This window comes from Staurois parvus, unplaced genomic scaffold (assembly GCF_062004578.1).
Source record: "Staurois parvus isolate SC_StPar_1 unplaced genomic scaffold, SC_StPar_1.0 ptg000289l, whole genome shotgun sequence".
Lineage (NCBI taxonomy): Eukaryota > Metazoa > Chordata > Amphibia > Anura > Ranidae > Staurois > Staurois parvus.
This window is the reverse complement of record NW_028318085.1, coordinates 77,086-100,642: the sequence shown is the minus strand read 5'-3', so window position 1 is coordinate 100,642 and position 23,557 is coordinate 77,086. Positions and strand designations below refer to the sequence as shown.

General features: G+C 45.0%; 1 protein-coding gene across 1 annotated transcript in view; it reads left to right on the top strand.

Moving 5' to 3' along the window:
- The window catches only part of PRKCB (protein kinase C beta), a 348,363-nt gene that overhangs the window by 249,843 nt on the left and 74,963 nt on the right, over window positions 1–23,557 (top strand). The window contains exon 4 of the mRNA XM_089682410.1: window positions 15,342–15,453. Within this exon, the coding sequence (XP_089538536.1) occupies window positions 15,342–15,453 (112 nt within the window). The remainder of the gene's footprint in view (window positions 1–15,341; window positions 15,454–23,557) is intronic.

The window sequence follows — 23,557 nt, the reverse complement described above, 5'->3', positions numbered from 1 at the left end:
ACAAACCATGTACAGAGGTGCAATGTGTTTTAGGACCTTTTCAAAGGGGCAGTGGTGTCCTCCTGTTTGGACTCACTGATATAGCACGTTATCTTCCTGTGAGCCCAAGGAATTAAAATAGATCTAAAGACAACTTTTTTTCCCCATTTTGGATAGAGTAAGGGAGGTTTTATAACCCCTTTCAGTTTTTTTTGCCCCCTATGTCCTATTGGGGAAATTTTCTATCACTTCCTGTCCCATAGCCAAAGCCAGAAGTGAGAGGAAAGCCCTCCAAAATGAGGGAATCTCTGGTTGAAACCAAAATTAGTGTCCCAATTGGAAGATTTCCCCTCTATTCCTGTTCTGGTGATAACCCAAAATGTTGGGGGTTTCTTTCACTCTAGGTGATAACCGTAAACAGGAAGAGGAGGAATCTCTCCAAGGGAGAACAGACAGTAGTAACCTGATGGTATAATACATTTCCACTCAATATAGAACTTAAAAAAAAAAAAAAAGGTTTTGCCTTTTGGGTCCTTTTCACACTAGCAGACCGATCGGGTCCACATACCCATTTTACAGGCAGATCCTTTTGGACCCTCCAGTCTCCTCTATGTAGTGGTGGGTGTATATGGACATGTATCTGTTTACACCCAACTACATCTGATCCTATGCTCTTAAAACAGATCAATGGGGATCTGTTTCCCATCCATCTGGCAGAACAGGTCGGATGGCATTCGAGTGCAGCGCATGGTTGCAGGAAAGAAATTTGCTTTGTGTATGGCCTGCCTTAAACTACACATATAGATTTTAGTTTCAAGAATATTCGTTTGCTTTTTCTAACTACATGCTGCCCAGCCACTGTACATATACAGCGGCACTCGCAGGCAAAACCACGTTTTAAAACGTGTGTTTTGTAAACAAATAGGGGGCGTGCGCGAGGCGCGCCGCCGCCCTATCTGTCCCGCAGATGTCAGTCGTCGCAGATGTCAAGTGGCTAATCGTTAGTGAGGTCAAATCGATGTTTGTTTTCAACCCCAGTGATGGGAAAATTCGAAGGGACGGGAAGGAAATGTTTTCTTGATCAAACAAATTTTTGGCCGCTGTATGTGGTTATCATTCAGAAATTACATTCATTTTAAACTCGGATGTTAAAAGCAAAAGACAATTTTCAGATGACATTCATCCATTCACTGAATGTTCGAAGAATATATGTACGTTTATGGCCAGCTTTAGCCTTAGAAAAACAAAGTAAAAGTGCTTTTGTTGTATAATTTGATGATGTATTTCTCCCCAGTGCCTGCAACTACATACTTCAGTGAGTGCTTGTTATAAGGCTCGTGTATTGCTTCTTAAGAATACAGCAATTGATTTCACATAGCTTGGCCATAGATTCACTTTAAACCAACGCAGACAACTATTCTTTCAGACTGTCATAAACAAGGGCCAGTATAATTGGTTGAGTCCATGTATATCCCCATAGAGTAAAGCAGTTTGTTGGGCACCCCACAGAGGTGTAGATTAGTACCAGCCTATCAAAGGCTTAGAGAAAATGTTTAATTAACGTGCGGGAGTCAAAGGCTCCCATGAGCTGACCTGTATGATTAGTAACAAAAGCTAAACAGCCCTGATATCCGCCAGAGTACCACTGATCTCTGCTGGGATAAATTTAAAAGGATTAGAGTGGTTAATCTTGACAGCAGGTTGCAGCATTCTTCGGGAATGTCTAAAGCGGTAACAATCTGGCAGAGGAGACAATAAAACACAGCAGGGCTGTCTTGACGCATCCATATCGACTGCTACTGTCCCACATTACTGCCCATATTTTATATACAGAGGTACTGTCATTATCCATTTGTCTATCTCCGTGTAAAGCTTGTAGCCAAATGATATGGACAAAAACAGCTTTCCCTGTATGGTAGGTACCATGATTATCAAGGCTGGGTCTAGGGTGGTGCTGGAGTGACCCCCCCCCCCCAGATCTTAATTTCTTCAGGGTCAAGGCTTGGGGTGCAGAATTGCACTGAGTGAACACGGAGTACTGGTTCCCTGCCTCTCTCACTGTATGGTCAGTGACTCGCACGCAGTGTTCCAGGACAGCATAGTGCACTGGGAACTATTACATTAGCAAGTGTAGCCAGATGAAAGAACAAGCTCAATACATCTGGCAAGGAAACTCCTACACAACAAGGCTTCCCCTATGGGCACCCAACAGTAGCTCATACCATTAGAAATACAGAAAGGAGTGCCAGACCGAAACAAGTGCAAGATCATTTTAATTGTTGGCAGAAAAGTCATGCAAAAGCAGCCAACATGTTTCGGGGGCATTCCCTCTTCATCAGGGCTCGACGCAGGAAAACTTGGATGGAGCGACTGCTGTCAGGTTGTTCATGTGGAAAGTTTAATACCAATTATGAGAGAGATCTGTGCAGTCGCTATTTTCTCAATCCATGTCCATCCTGTGTGGAGCCCTGTTGAAGAGGGAGTGGTGTTGCCCTTGAACTGCGTTAAAATGATCTTGGACTCTTACCTGATTTTGGTGTGGTGCTCCTTTTTGTATTGACAGTTTGCACTCTCCCAGCACACACCCCCATCCCAAATTTTTTTTTTTTTTTTTATTTAACTGCTCCACCAGATCGGACAGGCTAGACCCAACCCTTCTGATGTTGTAAATGGTATCTGTATGTAAACCTTCCTTCATTAGCTGCACTGAAAAAGCTGTGCTTCCTAATGGGGGTGATTAGGTATTATGTTGTGACATTGCTTGGTGTGTGAATGACCTGTTGTCAAGGTAGTTCACTGTCAGTTGGGTGGGGTGTGCTTCAAATAAATAAATAATGCAGTGCTATAAATAATATAAGTGACAATATGTAAAGGTGAAGCGCAAAATGGTTTAGCGCTAGAGTGACCACTGAATATAAGGGGTTTCGTCAGATCTTGACGAGATAAATAGTGGCTGGAATATTTAATAGTGAATAGTCCCAAAAAAATTAATATGCTGATACACTGAGCAAAGTCCAAAGTATTCCATGAAATATCCGTGCACGTGACTGTGATAAGGGATTGCTGTATGAATGCACTCACCAGAAGCGCAATAGAATTGCGCATAGAATCCTATCCAAGAACTCTGCGGTGAACGTGTGGGCACAGGAAAGGAACTCCACTGGCTTAATGACAGCACACAGGAAAAGACCCCAGGCATCAATCACTGGCCCCATCCACAGCATACAGGGATAGCTCCACTTGTCCCTCTCCACAATGGATAAATGATGTCAAAATGGATGTGTTCCACAAAAGTAACAAATCAAAAGCATATCACAGCCATCAATCAAAATGGTTCTTCACATCACTCGTGCCCGTTTGGACGTGACCGGAAGTGACATCACTAGGCTCCACCCAACATGTTTCATCACAAGACATGTGACTTCTTCAGGGTAACCCTAAACCTTTCAAAAAGTTAGTATTTGGGTCCTTCCCCACCTGGAATTTTCTTCGGGAGTCCCGGGATATTCCCCCAGCAGAATTTTTTCGATATCTTCAATTGCGGCACTGGCTGCTCTCGCTGCTGGGCACTTCTGCTTTCCCATACCAGAAATCTGCCTTTGAACAGCTTTGCCAGCAGCGTCCGGGCGCCCCGGGCCTTATCTCCTTTCTTTATGCAGCTCTGAACAGACGCTCGTCGCATACTTCTTTCATATGTTGTTCAGTGGGAGCGCGACCTGGGAGTGGCTGTGGATCCGGAGGACTGGAATAGGGCCTGGTCACTCATAGCTAAATGCTCATTTAATACGACCACGCTGGAGGCTGCCTATAAGGTATTGTTTCATTGGTATTGGGTTCCGGCTCGTCTGGCCCAGGCTAACCCTGCCTGTAGTGATCGATGTTTTCGGGGTTGTGGCCTTTGTGGCGATGTATTGCATATCTGGTGGTCATGCCCGAGGTTGGTTCATTTTTGGTCTTGTGTGTTTGGCCTCCTTTTCACTTTGTTCCATCTCTCCATATGCTGGGATGCTCGGTATGCTTTGCTTCATTGCCCCATACTGGGCCTCTTGGCTCGTCAGCAGCAGTTGGCTTCCTATTTGTTTTTATCGGCCACTAGAGCAATTGCTCAGGCCTGGAGGAGTCTGTTTGTCCTTTTTCAGGGGGTGCGGGATCGTATGACTACTATGATGATCAAGTATATGCAACGACTCCCAACGTAAATTTTTGAAAATATGGGAGCCATGGTTGCAATACGCCTTGCCCACACTCCCCCCGGCTAGTATGGGGATGTAATGGTGTTTGGCATTGGCGTTCGGTATTGGCGCTCTTGGACCCCTGCTCTTTGGTGGTTTTTTTTTTTTTCGTTTTTTTTTTCTGTTTGATTTTGGTGTGACAGTGGACAGCTGTCTTTAGTTGTGATAGTCAGAGTTACGTTAATGTTATTGTAACTTATGTGCCATTGCTAGCCCCTGCGTGGGCGTACCTTTTGCCTTGTTGGAGTTTGAGCACTGTTTTCTCTATTATGCCCCTTTTTTTATCGGTGCGTGTTTCGTTGTTTTTGTTTTATACTGTTTAAAATTAATAAAAATCATTGAAATATAAAAAGTTAGTATTTCAACAGATACTTCTACATCATGTGGTTGCACAGAAAGCAGGGTGGACAGGGTAGCTAGAGGTGCCATCAGTCATTCTATTTTACCGACAGTGCATGGGGTGTGGATGGTGAGCTCATTTAAAGTTTTGGGCAATGTACAGGTTCCCCTTAAATGAGCATACCCTGGAACTGTCATCCACAGCTTTGGTTTACTTTTTAAACAGTCTGCAAGAGTCATATGAAAAATTACATGAGAATATTACACTCTTTGGCCAAAGATTGCTGAACAGCTGACCATCACTCCCACTATATGCCAAGAGATATGTGGGGCCCCCCCACCATTTTTTAGTTTTTTTCAAGGAAGGGTACTGTTATTGCCGGCAGGTAATCGCCACATAGTGATAATATGTGAGCAGCCGCAATTAACTGCAGAAACTGTCAGCCTCCCATCCACCTTACTAACCGTTCTGTATTTGCCATCCCTCTCTGCTAATCCCTCCATTGGCTTCCCATTGCCCAATGGATAAAATTCAAAACATTAACAATAACATATAAAGCCATGTTATAACTCTGCCCCAAATTACATCACCAATCTTGTCTCCAAATATCACCCAAACCGTCCTCTCTGCTGCTCGTACGACCTCCTGCTCTCTAATTCCCTTGTCTCCTCCTCCCATGCTCATCTCCAGGACTTCTCCAGAGCTTCCCCCCATCCTCTGGAACTCTCTACCCCAATTTATCAGACTGTCGCCTACTCTGCTCACTTTTAGGCGATCTCTGAAAACCTATCTCTTCAGGGAAGCCTATCTTGCCCTCAGCTAATAGTGGAATCTTCTTCTCCTACCAGTCCATCCCCCACAGTTACTACCTTTTGTACCACTAGCCCCTCCCTCTTAGATTGTAAGCTCCAAGGAGCAGGGCCCTCCTAACCCTCTTGTATAGAACTGTATTGTTGCTGTATTGTCTCCGATATATTGTAAAGCACTGAGCAAACTGTTGGCGCTATATAAATCCTGAATAATAATAATAATGGGACTGTGTCCCGCAGCTAATCGCGTGGACCCCCCCTGCTTATTTTCTCACATCTACATGCTGTCATGCCAAATTGCTGGTGTGAATGTGACCTAAAATAAAGGTGTAATGCAATAAATTGCGTGAGTGATACTTGATCAATTGTATCCGACTCTCAACGATCCTTCTAGTCAGCTGTCTGGGCACCATGTCTGAAATGATTGAGAGCCTACTTTTTACCGTAGAATTTTCTTGGTGAATTTTTTCTACAAGGTAGGTGTCAGGGATCCCGGTGTGACCAGAAATGTGTGGACTGATACAGGGAAGTAGCAGGCTTCAGGAACACAGGCATAGTCAGGGCTGGAGAGGTGGAATGGTCAGGCGGGCCGTAAGGTACTGTCAGGCACCGCCCGGCGGGATCTCTAGTGACCCACAGAACAGGATTCCCCAGGGCGCGGAGTCTAAGCCCTAGTCTGCCTTTTTACCAGAGCCCCTGATGGTGGGGATGGACTTGGCGCAGGACTGAGACCAGGTCGCGGCCCCTGAGTGCACCCAACTGTGGTAGAGGGGTCCGCAGAGGGTATGTACCGGGGGAAAGCCTGATGTGAAGGGGCTGGCAGGTTTGGACAGTAGTGACTGGATCCGTGCGGGATGGATGGATCGTCTGTGTAGCGTCAGGCGTAGTCAGGCAGGCCAGGTCAGCAACGTGCGGGCAGTGAGGTACTGGAGGATCAGGCAGAGAATAGTCAGGCAAGCCAGGGGTTCAACAGGAGACGGTCAGCAGAAGTCAGGATCAAAGCAGGGTCAGAAACTAGGCAGATAGGCAGGAACACAGGATACCAGGTACAGGGGCTCATGGGAAACATACACCAAGGCCCTGACTGCAGGTCTGGCCATTCCTTAAATACACCTCCTGCAATCAGCCCCAGGTGTTGGCTGATTGCAGGAGTGAGCTTCTGGCTGCTGAGAGCACCCGCTGGTCAGCCCTGGTACTGCAGCCCACCCGGCAGGGGAGACCCACCACCAGTGCTGAGTCCATTCCTGACATTAGGACTCCAGGTCATTTCTCAACCCTCCATATTTCTCCAATCTTGAGAATCGGCATGCAGAGTGTGACGACATAGGTATATAACCAATTTGTACGCTCATACTCGGGCCAATTTGGACTGAAACCAGTTAACCTACTAGCGAGGAACCAGCGCTCGAGAGCTGGAGTAAACCCACTCAGGCACAGGCAGAATATACTTCATGCAGACAACAAATTAAAATTAAATCGTTTTATAATCTTTATACTTAACATTTTTATCCAGGTTTGTACAGGGAAAGCTCTCTTCCCTATTGTTGTGATGCATTGCTACAATTGTTTGCAGTCATCACTGGTACATTTGAAGTATGGTATTATCTTCATAAACCAACCTTGTTATACCTGTTACTGGTGTGCAGCACCACCAAGATGAAGGTACCATATAAATCAACAGTATCAGAAACCATTATCCCTTTCCTTTAAATTGTCTATGCGGGAATTCAGTTGGGCCATGCGCTTCATCCGCCAGTTTCTCATTACAGTCCGTATTGCTACTCCATTCAATTCTGCTAAGCCTTTCTTGTGCATTCCAGGTGAAAGCATTTAATTTTCCAGCATCTGAGTACAGAGTGAAGGTTGTGTGTGCTGCCAGAACCCCAGTGATAGGTCTCTATTAGGCATCCGCATACATCATTTCCACAGTTTCCTTTGTGACTGATTCCATTGAAGTTGAAACTTTGTATTTATTAACTAATAGGAAGGTAGGATTATTTTATAGTTGCACCTTTTTATTGGGTTTTGCCTTGTCTGTCAGTGTTGAAAATCAGGCAAAGATGGGCAAACTGGCTGCAAGGAACCCTGCTGCAAAAGACATATGTATTATGCCATTGCTGACCTGCTTCTGAAGATGCAAGCAAGCAGCCAGTGAAGTCAGTATTTAGTCATCTTGACCTACACACTTGGGGCACTCAGTGACACAAAGCATTAAAAGGAGAATTGACATGACTTCCATGCAGCGGTCATTTTCAGAAGTAGTCTACAGATTCCTTTCTATTTGGGGTCCTCTGTTGCATGAACAGTGATTATCTTTCAGGGTTGCAGACGATGGCCTCATTCCACTTCCTGAGCCTTGCTGTTGGCCTAGTGCTGTGAGCTGAGGCCTCAAAGACCAGTAGTGAAGCTCAAGTGGAATGGCCAGCTTTGTGCAAGCTAGCTATTTGTAGTCCAAACAAGGAGCCCGTATTAGGGTTCCCCAGGGTGCTACTGAGAAGATCACAAGTGGCATAAGGATACTTATAGGTGTTGAAATCACAGGTTCGCTTTACAGGTACCCCCTAGAAAGGAGATGATAGTGGTTGCTTTTCTCTAGGGGAAGGATTGATTAGCATTCACAAGCTTATAGTCGAACTCGGGGCTGTTCTTAAACCCCCACCCCCCTCTTTCTAATCCGTGGCATTTAAAGGAAAAAAACAAAACCCCCTTTATTATTCTAAATCTGCAGTCAGCCGATTCTTCAGTCCTGAGTCCTTCTTTCTTCCTTTGAGTACAGGAAGTGTCCATACTACTGTCTGTGTGACATGTACCTTTGGCTGTTCATTGGTGGGGACCCACAATTATTATTATATAGTATTTATAAAGCGCTGATAGTTCGCTCAGCGCTGTACATTACAATGGGAGACAGAACATGCGACAGTACAGTAACAATACATTGCAATACACGAGGGGTTCGAGGGCCCTGCTCTTTCGAGCTTACAATCTAGGAGGGAGGGGATGGTGGCACAGGAGGAGATAGCTGTGGGGGATGGAGTGGTGGAAGAGTGGAGGAGGTCGGCAAATTAGCAGGGGGTGGGGTAGGCTTTCCTGAAGAGATGGGTTTTCAGGGTGCGCCTAAAGGAGAGGAGAGTAGGTGATAGTCTGATGGGTTGGGGCAGGGAGTTCCAGAGGATGGGTGACACCCTGGAGAAGTCCTGGAGGCGGGCATGGGAGGAGGAGACCAGGGAACTAGAGAGAAGGAGGTCTTGTGAGGAGCGGAGTGTGCGTGTTGGGTGGTACTTGGATATTAGGTCAGTGATGTCGTTCGGGGCAGTCTGGTGGACAGCTTTGTATGTCAGTGTTAGGATTTTGAATTTGATCGATTGGGCAATTGGAAGCCAGTGGAGGGAATGGCAGAGGGGGGTGGCGGAAACAAAGCGGTTGGTGAGGTGGATGTGTCTGGCTGCCACATTCAGGATCGACTGAAGTGGGTATAGCCTGTGTCAAGGCAGGCCAGTGAGGAGGGAGTTGCAGTAGTCGAGTCGTGATATGACGAGGGAGTGGATGAGCTGTTTAGTGGTTTCTGGGGTTAGGAACGTGTGGATTTTAGTGATGTTGCGGAGGTGGAGTCTGCACGAGTTTAATGATTGGACTTGGGGCTGGAAGGATAGGTTGGAGTCCAGAATGACATCAGCAAAAAGGAACCAATAGGGACTAGTAGGTAAGTAAAACATGCCGCAGACGGTAAAAAAAAATTGCTCGGAGATGGACTTCAGTCAACATTTTATGTTTAGTATTGCCTAACTGGAGCTTCAGGTTGCAACAAGAATTTCAAGAAAGTTGCTTGCCTCTTTGTAATACAGCTCTTTTGCAAATTGAAGCTTTAGTTTAAGCTCTTTAAACTTTTAAAAAGTCAGTCCTGCCTAGCAGCCCACGGTGGCTGTCATTTCCATTTATTATGCGCAAAACTTGATCTCTGCATTCTTGGTTTCACTTTGTTAGTAATGACTCAAGTTCTTAAATTTGAATCTTTGTAATGCCTACTTCCAGGCTGGTCATGTATTTAGCAATTTTGTTGGCAACTTTCCATTAGCCACCGTGACCATTTTTCCCAGGTTTGAGTGACCTAACAATAAAAGTGCATTAGACATCAATAGAAAACAACATCAGTCCCTATCAAGAGCATTTTTTATTGAATTCTGTCTCATTTTTGGGCACTTGAAACTGATGAATAATTGAAACTGAGGGTGGCATATTGCTTTGACTGAAAGCTTGAAAACAGACAGCAACCTTGACAGGTTAATGGTGGGGGTTAGGCAGGAATTTTACCTTTGAATCTCATCTCCAGTTATTAAAGGGCCCACCCAGTCTGTATTTGAATCTCAATCCATGGTTGTGTTTCCTTGCAGTGCCTCTTCCGGTAGTGCCGGAATTTCTTCTGTGTTCTCCTTTGCTCTTTCAACTGGTCTTGTCTGCTCCTCACGCCATGATATCCTGCTGGTAGGTTTCAGGATCCTGTTAGGTACCTGAGCGGATCCTTTGCTGGACATTTGTGAAAGTCAGTGGGCAGCACCTATACCTCACGGAAGTGACGTGGAGCACTACAGACAAGAAGGAAAATGCCTGGGACCTTGCTTGTCATGTAGTTGGAATCTGGCGGTTGGAGTAGATTTAAATTTTAAAAATGATGAGCTTTAAAAATTTAAAATGACTGACAGGTTCACCTAAATTCATTCTTTTCAAATAAAACCATTTAAATTTATTGGGTTGATCCTGTGGAGTGGCATTTACAGTATGGCAAAAGCATATGGATTATGCCTAAGCCTTTTGACTGGACAGAAATCTGTCATTTGTCTCACTTCTAAGACCGTGAATAGAACAAATCACATGTTTACTCTAGACACTGCAGCTTACATCATTTTGCCTGGAGTTCGGTTACGAAACCCACAGCATAATGTAAGACCATGATAAATCAGACTGCTTCACTGTGCTATAAGGGAAAGGCTCTAGATTGATCGTCTGTGTATTATGAATGATGGCTGCTGTATGTCTCTTAAGAAATTCATCTGTTATAACCATTTACCATGAAAAACCATGAAACCCAATCCTCCCACCTGCTTCTGACGGTACGGTTTTAGAACTCCGACTGTCCAGTTAAGTGGCCTGCCAATAAAAAAGTTATGGAATGAATCAGCTTTGCAACTTCTGTGTTCCCCGATTCTCCGAATAACTTGGCTGCCAACTTTCCATTTATCAGTGACCTTTAATCCCTCTAGAAAAATGATGATGGTTGAGAACAAGTGACACGTTTTAGAAAAACCTAAAACATAAGCTAACCCCCAAATTTTACCCTCAAAAGTTGAAGTCACTCAGATGTTTGTTTTTTTGGTAGATGCTAGGAATATGGTGTATTCAGGGGCGGACTGACAACTCATGGGGCCCCCGGGCAATAGGGGATCATGGGGCCCCTGTGTCCTTACCCAAACTCAAAGCCACCAGGGGCATCTCATGGGCTCCCCTACTGACCCCGGACCCTCAGGCATTGCTCGAGTTTCCAAATGGTCAGTCCGCCCCTGGGTGCATTCATTAAATTTTTGGACCCCCATCACTTTTTTTCAATTTTGTTATGGTGCAGCATGGTACTACAGTTGTTTAAATTCATTTTTGTCTCATTAATCTATACTTGGTACCCCATAATGACCAAGTGAAAAGAGAATTTTAGAAATCCTTGCAAATGTATGAAAAAGTAAAAGCTGAAATATCACATTGGCATAAGTATTCAGGCCCTTTGCAACAACTTGAAATTTAGCTCAGGTGCCTCCCATTTCTCCTGAGCATTGCTAAGATGTTTCTACACCTTGATTGGAGTCGTCCTGTGGTAAAATAAATTGATTGGACCTGATTTGGAAAGGCACACACATATCTCTATAAAAGATCTCACAGCTGACAATGCATTCTGTACCAGAGCAAAAGCCATGAGGTCAAAGGAAACTGCCTTCAGGATTATTGCAAGGCACAGAGCTGGGGAAGGCTACAAAACATTCTTCTGCACTGAAGGATCCCAGTTGCACAATGGCCTCCATAAGTCTCAAGTGGAAGAAGTTTGGCACAAACTATAAACCACCTAACAGTATCTTATATCTCTCTGGAGTTAAGTTGGTGAGATCTCTACTGTGTCCATTATGATGGGCTCCCACTTTCTATGGATTTTCACATTTTTTATTATAGAGAATGTAACAGAAGGATCTAGAGCACACATGGGTGGGCAGGACCAACCAAAGCTCCCAGTTGGACAGGATAGAGAGCCAGGATGTATGGCAGGGAGATTTTGCTGTTGAAGTATTAAAGGCTTATCTTCTCTCCGATGAAAGTGTTGGACAATCCAGCTTTGTGGCCAATGCCCAAACCACTCAAATGCGGAGTGTTGTGGGAGGCAGTGAAAGTAACTGAATTGTGAAATGGTAATACACCGGAAACATTAACAAACAGTTTTCAAAATAGGGAAAGCCACAGAACCCAAGGATATGAGCTTGTTGCTTGAGGAGTTTTTCCAGCTACCCATCTCTTACTGATAAATAAGTGATGAGAAAAAGACAACTCTTGCGGTGTTAATGTGTACTTATGGGCCCTGAAATCTGTTGGCTGTTTTATGTGGTGTTACTAAAGACTCATTAAAGCATTTTAAACTCTTGACCCTTTTTGGCTTGCTGCTCCTGTTTCATGCTTTGAATGCATTCTTTAGAGAGTGAAGTCTATAAGGCCCATAGAGTTGAGATATTCGATTAGCTCTGTGTCATAGACATATGTAGAATGCGGTCAGGAGCGTCTCGTCTCCATCGGCCCCCGTATTTCCGTATCTGGGGGAACAATTTTCTGCATCTTTTCCTCATTCTAAAATGAAAGGACTGCCGTCACCTCATCTTCTCCTCTAAATGGAAATGAAATTGAAATGTCTTCCAATCAGAGCTCTTCAAAGAGCCCTATAATGAAGCCCTGGCTGCCATAGATGGAAGCGCACAGAGCTGGTTAATTGCCAATCCAGAGCACTTTGTGACGCTTCCCCTCCTGTGTAATTGAGAATCTGTTACATTAAGTGACTGTGCTGGTGCCAGGCTCCTGGCAGATGGTGTCATTTTTTCCTGTCTATGCCAGATGGTTGGCAATTGATGCTACGGGATGGAGAAAAACGTTAATGTGACCTTTCCATGCTTTTTACCTGTGCCTCGCCGGCTTATTGAATTATATAGCACCGTCTCCTTTTCCGCACTGTACAAAGTGAGGTCATACCGGGACTAGAACATCTACAGTATATGATATCAGTCACAAAATCAATAAAGAGGTTTGAGAATCTTAGGTTTAGGTTACATTCTAAGGCACACTAAAGCGATTTCTCCGATGTCTGCCGGCATGCTGCAGTGCATGACAATGGAAAGCATATTATTCTCTAGGGTGCCCATTAACACCAATGCAACATGGTGCAGTGCGATTATTTTTTTTTTTTTTTTTACCCCTTCCCTCAAAAAGATGTACCCATACTGTAGGTCGTCTGGTTGTAGGGGTATAATAGGGCCATGGCTGCAGATGCTTTTACCTGTGACTGAAGGGTCCCCTACCCCCTTGCAGCCATGCGCTGCCTTCCAGGGCCTCTCCCGTACCATAGAGATGACCAAAGACTGGAACGTATTTTTGTCACTTCCAGTTTCTGTCTGATGTAAACAGGCCGTTACTGGACTGTGAAAGCGTTGGAGCAAACAGATCTTGGTTTGATCTGATGCTTTTAAAGTGGTTGTAAAGGCTCAAGGTTTTTTACCTCTATGCATGAAGGTAAAAAAACCTTCTCTGTGCAGCACCCCCCCCTTCATACTCACCTAAACCCCTTCTCAATCCAGCGATGTGCACTGAAGTGTCAGCTATCCCAGGAGGGACTCCCTCTCCTATTTGGCTGAGACAGCAGCGGGAGCCATTGGCTCCCACTACTGTCAATCACAGCCAGAGTGAGCCAATGAGAAGAGAGAGGGGGCTGGGCTGAGCCACGGCTCTGTGTGTGAACGGACACGCAGAGCAGTGGTTGGGGAGTGCACATGCTCAGGTACCCCCATAGCAAGCTTCTTGCTGTGGGGGCACCCAAGAGGGAGGGGCCAGGAGGGCTGGCGGGGGACCCAAGAAGAGGAGAATCTGGGCTGCTCTGTGCAAAACCACTACACAGAGCAGGTAAGTATAGGCATGTTTCTTATTTAAAAAAAAATAATGTAGGCCTTTACAATCAGGGAGCCACAGCCAGTGAGCCAATGAAAAGAGAGAGGAGGTGGGGCCAAGCCGCCCCTCCATGTGTGAATATACACACGAAGCAGTGACTGGGGAGTGAGCATGCTCGAGTGCCCCCATAGCAAACTGCTTGCTGTGGGGGCTCCTGACAGGAGGGAGGGGCTAGAAGCGGCAACGGGGGACCTGAGAAGAGGAGGATCTGGGCTGCTCTGCGCAAAACAACTAGACAGAGCAGGTAAGTATAGACGTGTTTGTTGTTCATTTTGTTTTGTTTTTTTAACGCCTTTAGAATCACTTCAAGGGCAGATGAGAGATCTCTCAGTAAAGAGACCTCTCAGTGAAGAGTACCTGTCATTGCCCATGCTACCACAAGGGATGTTGTGCATTCCTTCTGATAGCAATAAAGTTGATTAAAAAAGGAGCGTGTAAAAATAAAATAAAAACATTTTTAAAGCACTCCCCTTTCCCCAGTGCTTATGCGCAAAGGCTAATGAATACGTAGGTCTCGCAAGCATATGTATTCACACCACACGTGAGGTATTGTCGCAAACGGTATAGCGAGAGAAATATTTCTAGTACCAGACCTCCTGTGTAACTCTAAACTGGTAATCTGTAAAGGCTTAGAAATCTCCGCCTATGGAGATTTTTAAGGTACCGTAGTTTGGCTCTGTTCCATGAGATTGAGCAATTTTAATCTTGGGTATCTATTTACTTGGTATAACATATTTTATGTTTTACCAGACAAGTGGGTATTGTGTTATTGTGCTACTGTTCAGAGCAAGAATGAGAGAGAAAATGGGGGCAATGGTTGACCACCTGTTGACACAAACCGCAGGGGAGATTTGACAGCAGTGTTTGGGGAATTCAATAAATTCCTAGTAAACCACCATTTATTTCCTCCATCAGCTCACCCCCCCCACAGCTATTACCTTTTGTATCACTCAACCCTTCCTCCTAGATTGTAAGCTCTAACGAGCCGGGTCCTCTGTTTCCTCTTGTACCAAATTGTATTGTAACTGTCATGTCTGCCTTCATTTTGTACAGCAAACTGTTGGCGCTATATAAATCCTGTATAATAATAATGTTGCATGTGTGCCTTTTTGATAGGACTGGTTTTAGCCCTCTTGCACACGGGACGTTTTGATAAATCTGGTAACATTAGCTGTCTCGGAGGTGGGTAGTGGGCGGAACCAAGTGATGTGCTCGGAGGTGGGTAGTGGGCGGAACCAAGTGATGTGCTCGGAGGTGGGTAGTGGGCGGAACCAAGTGATGTGCTCGGAGGTGGGTAGTGGGCGGAACCAAGTGATGTGCTCGGAGGTGGGTAGTGGGCGGAACCAAGTGATGTGCTCGGAGGTGGGTAGTGGGCGGAACCAAGTGATGTGCTCGGAGGTGGGTAGGGGGCGGAACCAAGTGATGTGCTCGGTGGTGGGTAGGGGGCGGAACCAAGTGATGTGCTCGGAGGTGGGTAGGGGGCGGAACCAAGTGATGTGCTCGGAGGTGGGTAGGGGGCGGAACCAAGTGATGTGCTCGGAGGTGGGTAGGGGGCGGAACCAAGTGATGTGCTCGGAGGTGGGTAGGGGGCAGGCAAGAAGTGACTCAGAAGGGGGAGTTCCTGCACCTATTTTTTGAGGAAAAAAAGCTCTGAATAGGACGAACTGGTTCCTATATTTCGACATATATTTAGTCACCTATTTGTTACTATTTTGGTTGTAATAATTTCTTTTTCTCTTTCTCTAGGATCCGAGAAGTAAACACAAGTTCAAAATTCACACGTACTCCAGCCCAACCTTCTGCGACCACTGCGGTTCCCTATTATATGGTCTCATTCACCAAGGGATGAAATGTGAAAGTAAGTTTACTTTCTTACTACCTCTGACCCATAGGTTAAAGCTTATCTTTTGGTAAAATTTTCACTACTTTTTGCATCTTCAAGTCTGGAATTAAAGGAAGATCTCTCGTGACCATGCATGCCTGCATAATGCTAAAACGGCCACTTGCGGTCTTTGTTAGAAGCCATGTATGAGGATGGCAATGCAGGGACACATTTGGGGGACGGACAAATTGTTGTCATCCTATAACAGGAAGTACCTGAACAAGGACCTGCATGGTAGGACCACCAGGTATTATTTTATTAAAAGTCGCACATGTAGAAATGTTGAATGTTACTTTCAAAAGTGCTGGAACGCGTTAAAGAGATATGAGATTTGAGTTATTGGGTCTATTTTTACATTAAGGGCTTGCTCACATCACAGCCACTGTGTGGGCCTCTGAACACAGACAGTGTGCATTGCGGTGTGATTTTTTTTAATCCTCTTTTTAAATTTTTTTTTTTGCGCCATGTGTTGCGACATGTTGCAACACTTTACAGCTCCTCGCAACACACTTTGATGCACAGAAATACACCAGGTCCTAAATAGTTTTGCGTGCGCACCATCACAGCATATTTGTGTAAACAGAAACCACTACGAGCAATGCAATCTGATGCAGTTAATGAGCCCTAAGGAAGCTGCTAGGTCCACTTATAGATGGCTTGGGCTTCCAGCTCTGTTGCTTTGTGAGGGCCTTGATGGCAGTGGGATCTGTGTGCAGGCAGAGACAGTTGATTGGCTGCCCCTGCCCTAGCAAACACTAAATCAGGCCATACATAGGTCGAATTCCAAATGTTTTTTTCGATCGAAAATCGAAAACATTGTTCTATAATCCGATGGTGCCACCAATGATTTCTAAAATCGGTTGTTTTTCATGAATTTTCCAGCATGCCTGATAAACAAAATGGGGAGGAACCACGAAAATCGGCCGGTGCCATTGCCCCACTAACAGAGCAAAAATTGGCCGATTATTCTTAGGGCTCATGTACACTGCAGCTGATAAACTCACCTTTAGGAGCTGTTCCGCGTTTTTTTCAGCAGTCCCTGAACTCTCCCTAATGATATCCTATGTGTCCATGTACACATCTTCCTTTACAGTCGTTTACAGGCATTTGAGTTTACAGTCGTTTTTTTGAACGCAGAAAACTTGCGTTCAGCAGTCGATTTTATCAGCGTTTCAAACGCAAAACGCTTGTAAACAAGGCTAAATTCGGCAAATCGCGTTTACAAGCATTTGCATTTTTTTTTTAAGTCTTCCAGTTCCCAATGCTGTCCAGAGCCTTTTTTCATCATGAAAAATGAATGCAAAGCATTTTCAAGGTACTCAGATGGACAAAACACTGAACACAGGATGTTCCTACCAAGCTTGTCATACATTGTAATGACCAATTCACACCTCAGACCTCTCCCACCCTTGGAAACAAAAGATATGTTAATGACCATTCACACCTCAAATTCCTCCTGAAGACCCCCTGCCAGGTGGCCTTAATGACTCCCTCCACCAGACACCTTTCCCACCCTTGGAAACAAAAGAAATGTTAATGAGCAACTCCCACCTAAGCTAATCTCAACACATACTGCTGTCTCTGCTTCTACTCTCTGTATTTCTCTGAAACAGTCTGAAAAAGTTAATAATTTACCACTTTTCAGTGCATTCTGGGCATTTAGGAGGTTTTCCTGTGCTTATCTTTAAAAAACGCTTCTAAATGCACACACAGGCGTTATGCAAACACTGCTAAACAGACATTTTTTAACCTACATTTTCCAGCAGTCAGTTTCCATCGTTCAGAAGTGTCCCGTGTACATGGGGCCTTAGGTCCGATTTTCGAACAAAAAATTGTTCGAAAATCGACCCATGTATGGTCGGCCTAAGGGGTCTATGTATAAAAAAAAAAAAATACTGTGCGAATGTCTCAAGCAATTCGCACATCTGTTGCAAATAATTGCCATAATTTGTATATGTATACTATCCTAAGATCGACAGTTCCATCTAGTGGCCATAATGCAGTATTTTACTGAAATAACATAATCCGGGAAATACCACATTATGGCCACTAGATGGCGCTGATGATCAAAGGAAGGAGACATATTATACAAATTATGGCAATTATTGGTGACAGCTGTGCAAATGCTTGTGACTATGGAATAGCATATTTTTTATAAATAGACCCTAGCAACCATAGCTACATATTCTGCTCTCTCTGGGAGACCGTGTCAGCTGTAATATGATAAAAGACAACTATTACAGTGCTATTAGTGTGAAGGTAAATTAGTACCTACTGGTAAGAGGTGGACCATCACAGTCACATATCTACGGCTAGCAGTGGAGTTGCAAGAACTATCAAAGTCAGAATGTTCACTCAGTTTACATTACTGTTTATTTAAGGTCTCACATTTCTCTGCTCTGAGGAATTCAGCCTCTTGTTATGTGATTCTATATGCCAGCTCCCTGCAAACCAGATTACTGGTTACAAGGCCAGATGCAGCATTAATTTGCCTGGGGCATCACAGCCCTGCTTGCAGAAAAACTGAGCAGGTAGGCTGTGTTCCTGTGTGCATTTCACTTTCACAGGCTATTAAAATCTAGGGCGGAATCGCCATGGTTCTACCCATGATTTGAAGCTGTGTTGTGAATGTGAAAATTGCATTCATGTTTTTCCACGCAACAAACGTGTCGCGGTCCCGCAAATAGAATTGCGTGATGCACAATGCACAAAATAGTTACGGAACCGGTTTTTGGGCATTGTGTGTCCTGCAATTTTGTTTGCGTGATTGTGACGCGTTTGTCACATGGAGAAAAGTGTCACATTTTCAGGTGCTATTGAAATGAATGGCAAACAAAGGAATTGTGAAAAATGCTCATTTGCATGTTCAGGTGCCATTCATTTCAATCACACAAAGAATGGCAACCCTTCCAATCTATAACCAGCCTTAGCAGTACGGAAGGGCAATGCACATTGCAAATAAGCAAAGGATTTCCCAGCAATACTTACCAGCCAACCTGCAAAACAACCAATTTGGCCCTGTCTAACAGTATGCTTTAAAAACAGGGTTTTGTCTGCACACATTTGCAAATACATGCGTAAGCCACAGTCCCACGTTAAGGGTCCTCTGTATACTGTGGACCTAACTAAAATTTCCAAAGCCTCTATAGTAGGAGCACATATACCAATGGATAGGTTAAGGGTAGGTGTGCCTGGAGGAGCCCATCCCTCCTTAAAGGTACAGGGACACACATGATGCCCAGCTATAGCAAAATGACAGCAAAGGCATCCAGTGCGTCCCTGTATCCGATTCAGCCAACTGCACAAAAATGGCAACCGTCCCAACCTATAACCAGCCGTAGCAGTAAGGTGCACATGGAAGTGCAATGCACATCGCAAACAAGCAAAGGATTTCCCAGCAACAATTACCAGCCAGCCTGCATAACAACCAATTTGGCCCTGTCTAACAGTATGCGTTAAAAACAGGGTTTTGTTTGCACACATTTGCAAATACATGCGTAAGCCACAGTCCCACGTTAAGGGTCCTCTGTATACTGTGGACCTAACTAAAATTTCCAAAGCCTCTATAGTAGGAGCACATATACCAATGGATAGGTTAAGGGTAGGTGTGCCTGGAGGAGCCCATCCCTCCTTAAAGGTACAGGGACACACATGATGCCCAGCTATAGCAAAATGACAGCAAAGGCATCCAGTGCGTCCCTGTATCCAATTCAGCCAACTGCACAAAAATGGCAACCGTCCCAACCTATAACCAGCCGTAGCAGTAAGGTGCACATGGAAGTGCAATGCACATCGCAAACAAGCAAAGGATTTCCCAGCAACAATTACCAGCCAGCCTGCATAACAACCAATTTGGCCCTGTCTAACAGTATGCGTTAAAAACAGGGTTTTGTTTGCACACATTTGCAAATATATGCGTAAGCCGCAGTCCCACGTCAAGGGTCCTCTGTATACTGTGGCCCTAACTAAAATTTCCAAAGCCTCCATAGTATGAGCACATGCATCAATGGATAGGTTAAGGGCAGGTTAGGCCCACAGTATACAGAGGACCCTTAACGCGGGACTGTGGCTTACGCATATATTTGCAAATGTGTGCAAACAAAACCCTCTGTTTTTAACGCATTCTGTTAGACAGGGACAAATTGGTTGTTTTGCAGGCTGGCTGGTAAGTGTTGCTGGGAAATCCTTTGTGTTTGTGATGTGCATTGCCCTTCCATGCGCACCTTACTGCTAAGGCTGGTTATAGGTTGGGACGGTTGCCATTTTATGTGTAATTGAAATGAATGGCACCTGAACATGCAAACGCGCATTTTTCACAAATTTACAGCATGTTTTCAAATTGCAGCGATTCCGCCCGTGATTTGAAATTCCTAAGTGTGAATGGAGTCTTAATCTCGATAAAAGTATATTATTTTATATTATTTCCTAAATAGGAAAAGGATCAAGGCAATCGGCAGCTGAGCCCAGGAATGAGATCTGTCTGTAGGTTTCCAGCTAAACTCTACCCTCCTCAATAAACTAAAAATACATTTTTATTTTTTTTGGTTTTGTCAAAAACCAAAAAACAAACCACAATTCTTCTCTCTGATGTTTGCACAGACATCTGTACATGCAGATGTGTATTTGAAACACGTGGCTAGAATGTAAAATATGTTTAGCATGACCTTGGTGAGAAGCATCTTCTGGATAAATTGCCTCACAGAGACATCTAGTGGATGTTTCTAGAACTGCAGCTTTAACTGTATCCTAAAAATTGAACGACATTTTAAACTGTATTTCCCAATCATTCAGTACAGGACACAGGCTCCCTTAAATCCAAAGAATGGTTATATCCTGATACCTTCTAGTGAGGACGCTAGCAAACAAAGTTAAGCCATTCTAAGTAATCTTTCCTTCTCCCAGCAATTCTCATTTTTTTGTTAGTGTCCTTAGGTGACCTCTCTTTACTGAGAAGCAGGTTTCTGGTTTATGATTCGTATTGTACTGGAAAATTGAAGACTGTGTTTGGCTCTGCATATAGGAAATCCCTTCTTCTCCTTGCTGCATCAACAAAACTGCAATATAGTTGCAACTTCTGGATCAGTTGCTCCTTGGCAGTGCCTCAGGGAACGCACCCGTGCCCTGCTGCATGGAACTCAGGACGGGCCTGTAGCAATGCCTTCAGCACTGGATGAAACGTGTGGCACTTCCCTTGGTACAGCAGTGCAGCGCAGTGTACATAGGCACAGAGTGCTCTACACGTCCAAGGCAGTGGCAATCTGAATCCTGGTTGTTCCAGTCCCTAAAGATGCTCTCCATGAAGAAGAGGGTATGCCCTCCTAAAATGGGTGAAGCAGGGAGTTTCCTCTAGTGCTATTCCCTCTGGGAAGGTGCCTGTACCTTGTCGTGAGTCCGGGGTTCTGCTCCTTTTCCCTGAGGGGTTCCCCTTCAGGCCCTCAAATCTCATTCCCCTCTCCCTTTCCCCAGCATAAGGGTAGTCCCTGGACACAGGGCCCCTGCCTTGGGAACAGAGGGTAGGGCAGTAGGAGTACCCAGGTGCAGTGTGTTGCAGGGTAGTTATGAAAGTTTGAGAAATTGTTGTGGACACGGCTTAGTGTGCGCCTCTTGGAAATGAACACAGCGTGGTTCACTCTCTACGTGGTAAGGAGATTTTACAAGTCCTGCTATACATTTGGGTATGCAGTGACCTCAGGGGCGGACTGACCATTCGAGGATTCGGGCACTGCCCAAGGGCCCGGGGTCAGTAGGGGGACCCATGAGATGCCCCTGGTACCTTTAAATGGCTTTTTCATAGGTTTTTTTTGGGTGTGGGCAAGGACACAGGGGCCCCATGATCCCCTATTGCATGGGGGCCCCATGAGTTCTCAGTCCGTCCTTGGATGACCTGTTCTGTGTGCATAGTCCTGCATTCTGTAAGAGGTACACCGCCCTCCCACTGCCTCCAGACCGCAACTTGAGCATTGAACATTGCTAAAGACAGGCACACTACAGCTCCAGCAGACACCCTGCTCTGGATTGTGGCCTAGGTCTCCACCTTCAGTTATTACCTTGGTTATCAAGAAGCCTTCAGTCATAGTGCACAGAACGGCTGCACCCCTTATGCTCCACAGCAAGTGTCCCTGCTTTGTTGTGGGTGCTCAGGGGATCCCTCATGGTGGATGTTAGACAGAAGGGAACGAGACAAGGAGCAGACCAACACTCACTGTACACAGGGATATGATGAGGTTATTCAGTATTCCTCTCAAAACCTCTGGGTTTCTGGTGTTTGGACCTCCACACCTCGAAATCTCTTTATCTCCTCCAGTTCTCCCCATTCCTCCTTTTAACTTGGGGAGTAGTTTAGGACAGTCTCTGTACTAATAGAAATCATGGAATTTACAGTTGGCATCTCCTGCTGTCTTATTGTCAGACTTGTCCATTGTGGCAGATTTTCTTGAAGATGAGGAGGGGGAGGAAGATGTGGAAAGTGTGTCCTTGGAGTGAAAAAACCCCACATGTAGGATGTGCTGTCACTCTTGATTTCTCCCAAGCTGAAAAAAACCATTGAGGTTCTGGTGGATGAGGTGCTCTCTCACCTGCCTTACCTAAGGTCACCAGTATGGTTTATTTTCCCAAATCTAAGAAACCTGCTAGGTCCTTTCTGGTTCACCCACTAGTATAGGATGTGAGTTTACCAGTCCTCTATACGAGGACTGGACAAGACCAAAATAAATATGCCTTCCAGGAGGTTTGGGCAGCAGTACCCAGTAGAGGAGGTCTAACACAAGAAGTAGAAAGTGTCTGTGGTCGATTCAGTTATTTCCTGCCTGGTCCTCAAAGACCCAGCCAACAAAAGGTTTGAGGCACTTAAAGCCTTCTCTGCTTTGTTTAGCTCAGCCATTCAACTGTTGGTGTCTATGGACATTTTCTAAGCTTTTGCAGACTGGACCCAGGAGTATGGTGCGCAATCTGGGGTCAATTCTGACAGATCCCTCAATGTTCCAAAAACTAGGGCTCCTCCCAGTAGCCTTGCTCTACTTCTTATATGGTTGGGCAGACTCTGTGTCAAAATTCTCACCTGGCCCTCATGTCGGTACAGCTGTGCATCATCCTCTCGCTGTGGAATTGGTCTGTGGAGACCGATTTGTAAGAAATTATTAGACAATATTCCATTTGATGGAGAGTCGAATGGTGCGAGGCATAGAAGTTTCATCATAGGCAATTTTCCTTATCCTGCCCTTTCCTCAATGTGGGCCAGAACAACATTTGGCCTTGAGCACACGGAAGAATCATTCCATGGTAAATTATTTTGTTCAGGGGATGACTTCCTCTGTAATACTGTCTCACCTTGGAGTCTGTTTGGTTGTGTCGGTTTAAAAGAAAAAAAAAAAAAGCCTTCCTTTTAAGCCCATTCAGGATATTTCTTTGGCTGACCTTGCTCATAAGGTATTTTTTCTGGTGGCTATCACATCAGTGAGTTGGGTTTTGGAACTGACCTGATCTTCTCTTGTAAGAAACACTTCCTCTTTTCTTATACAGTCCAGGTGGATTTTAGGCCTACTTTCTGCATAAGGTGGTTTCCTACTTTCATGTTTATCTGGACATCATCCTGAATTCTCTGTCCTGTTCCAAAGCACCCCAGTAGTTTGTGCAGTGCTCATGCCTCTCGTTTCACCATTTCTAGGTTAGGCAGGTTATCACTAAGGCTAGGTTCACATCTCCGCGTTCCTGCGGGCCACTTTTTGCACGGGCATGAGAGCCTATTCATTGGAATGGACTCCCGTGTCCTGAGACATGCAGGGAAGAGGTCCCTGCACTTCTTCGGAAAACGCAGCCCACACGGGAACCTCGGGTCCCAGTACGGTTGTTATTTCCAGTGCAGGCGGCGCGCTATTAGAATTAATGACACCCGCCCACGGGTCCGCCTTCGGGTAAGCAGCACAAATAGAACGGGCGAATCTCCCTATCAGCGGCAGAGGTAGCAATACATACCTAACTACTCGGTCCAAAACCAAAAAAAAAGTTTTTCCTTAAGTTATACTTTAACAGAGAAAGGAGGGTCCCTACCCTTCATGACATAAGCCTTACCTCTGGTTCACAT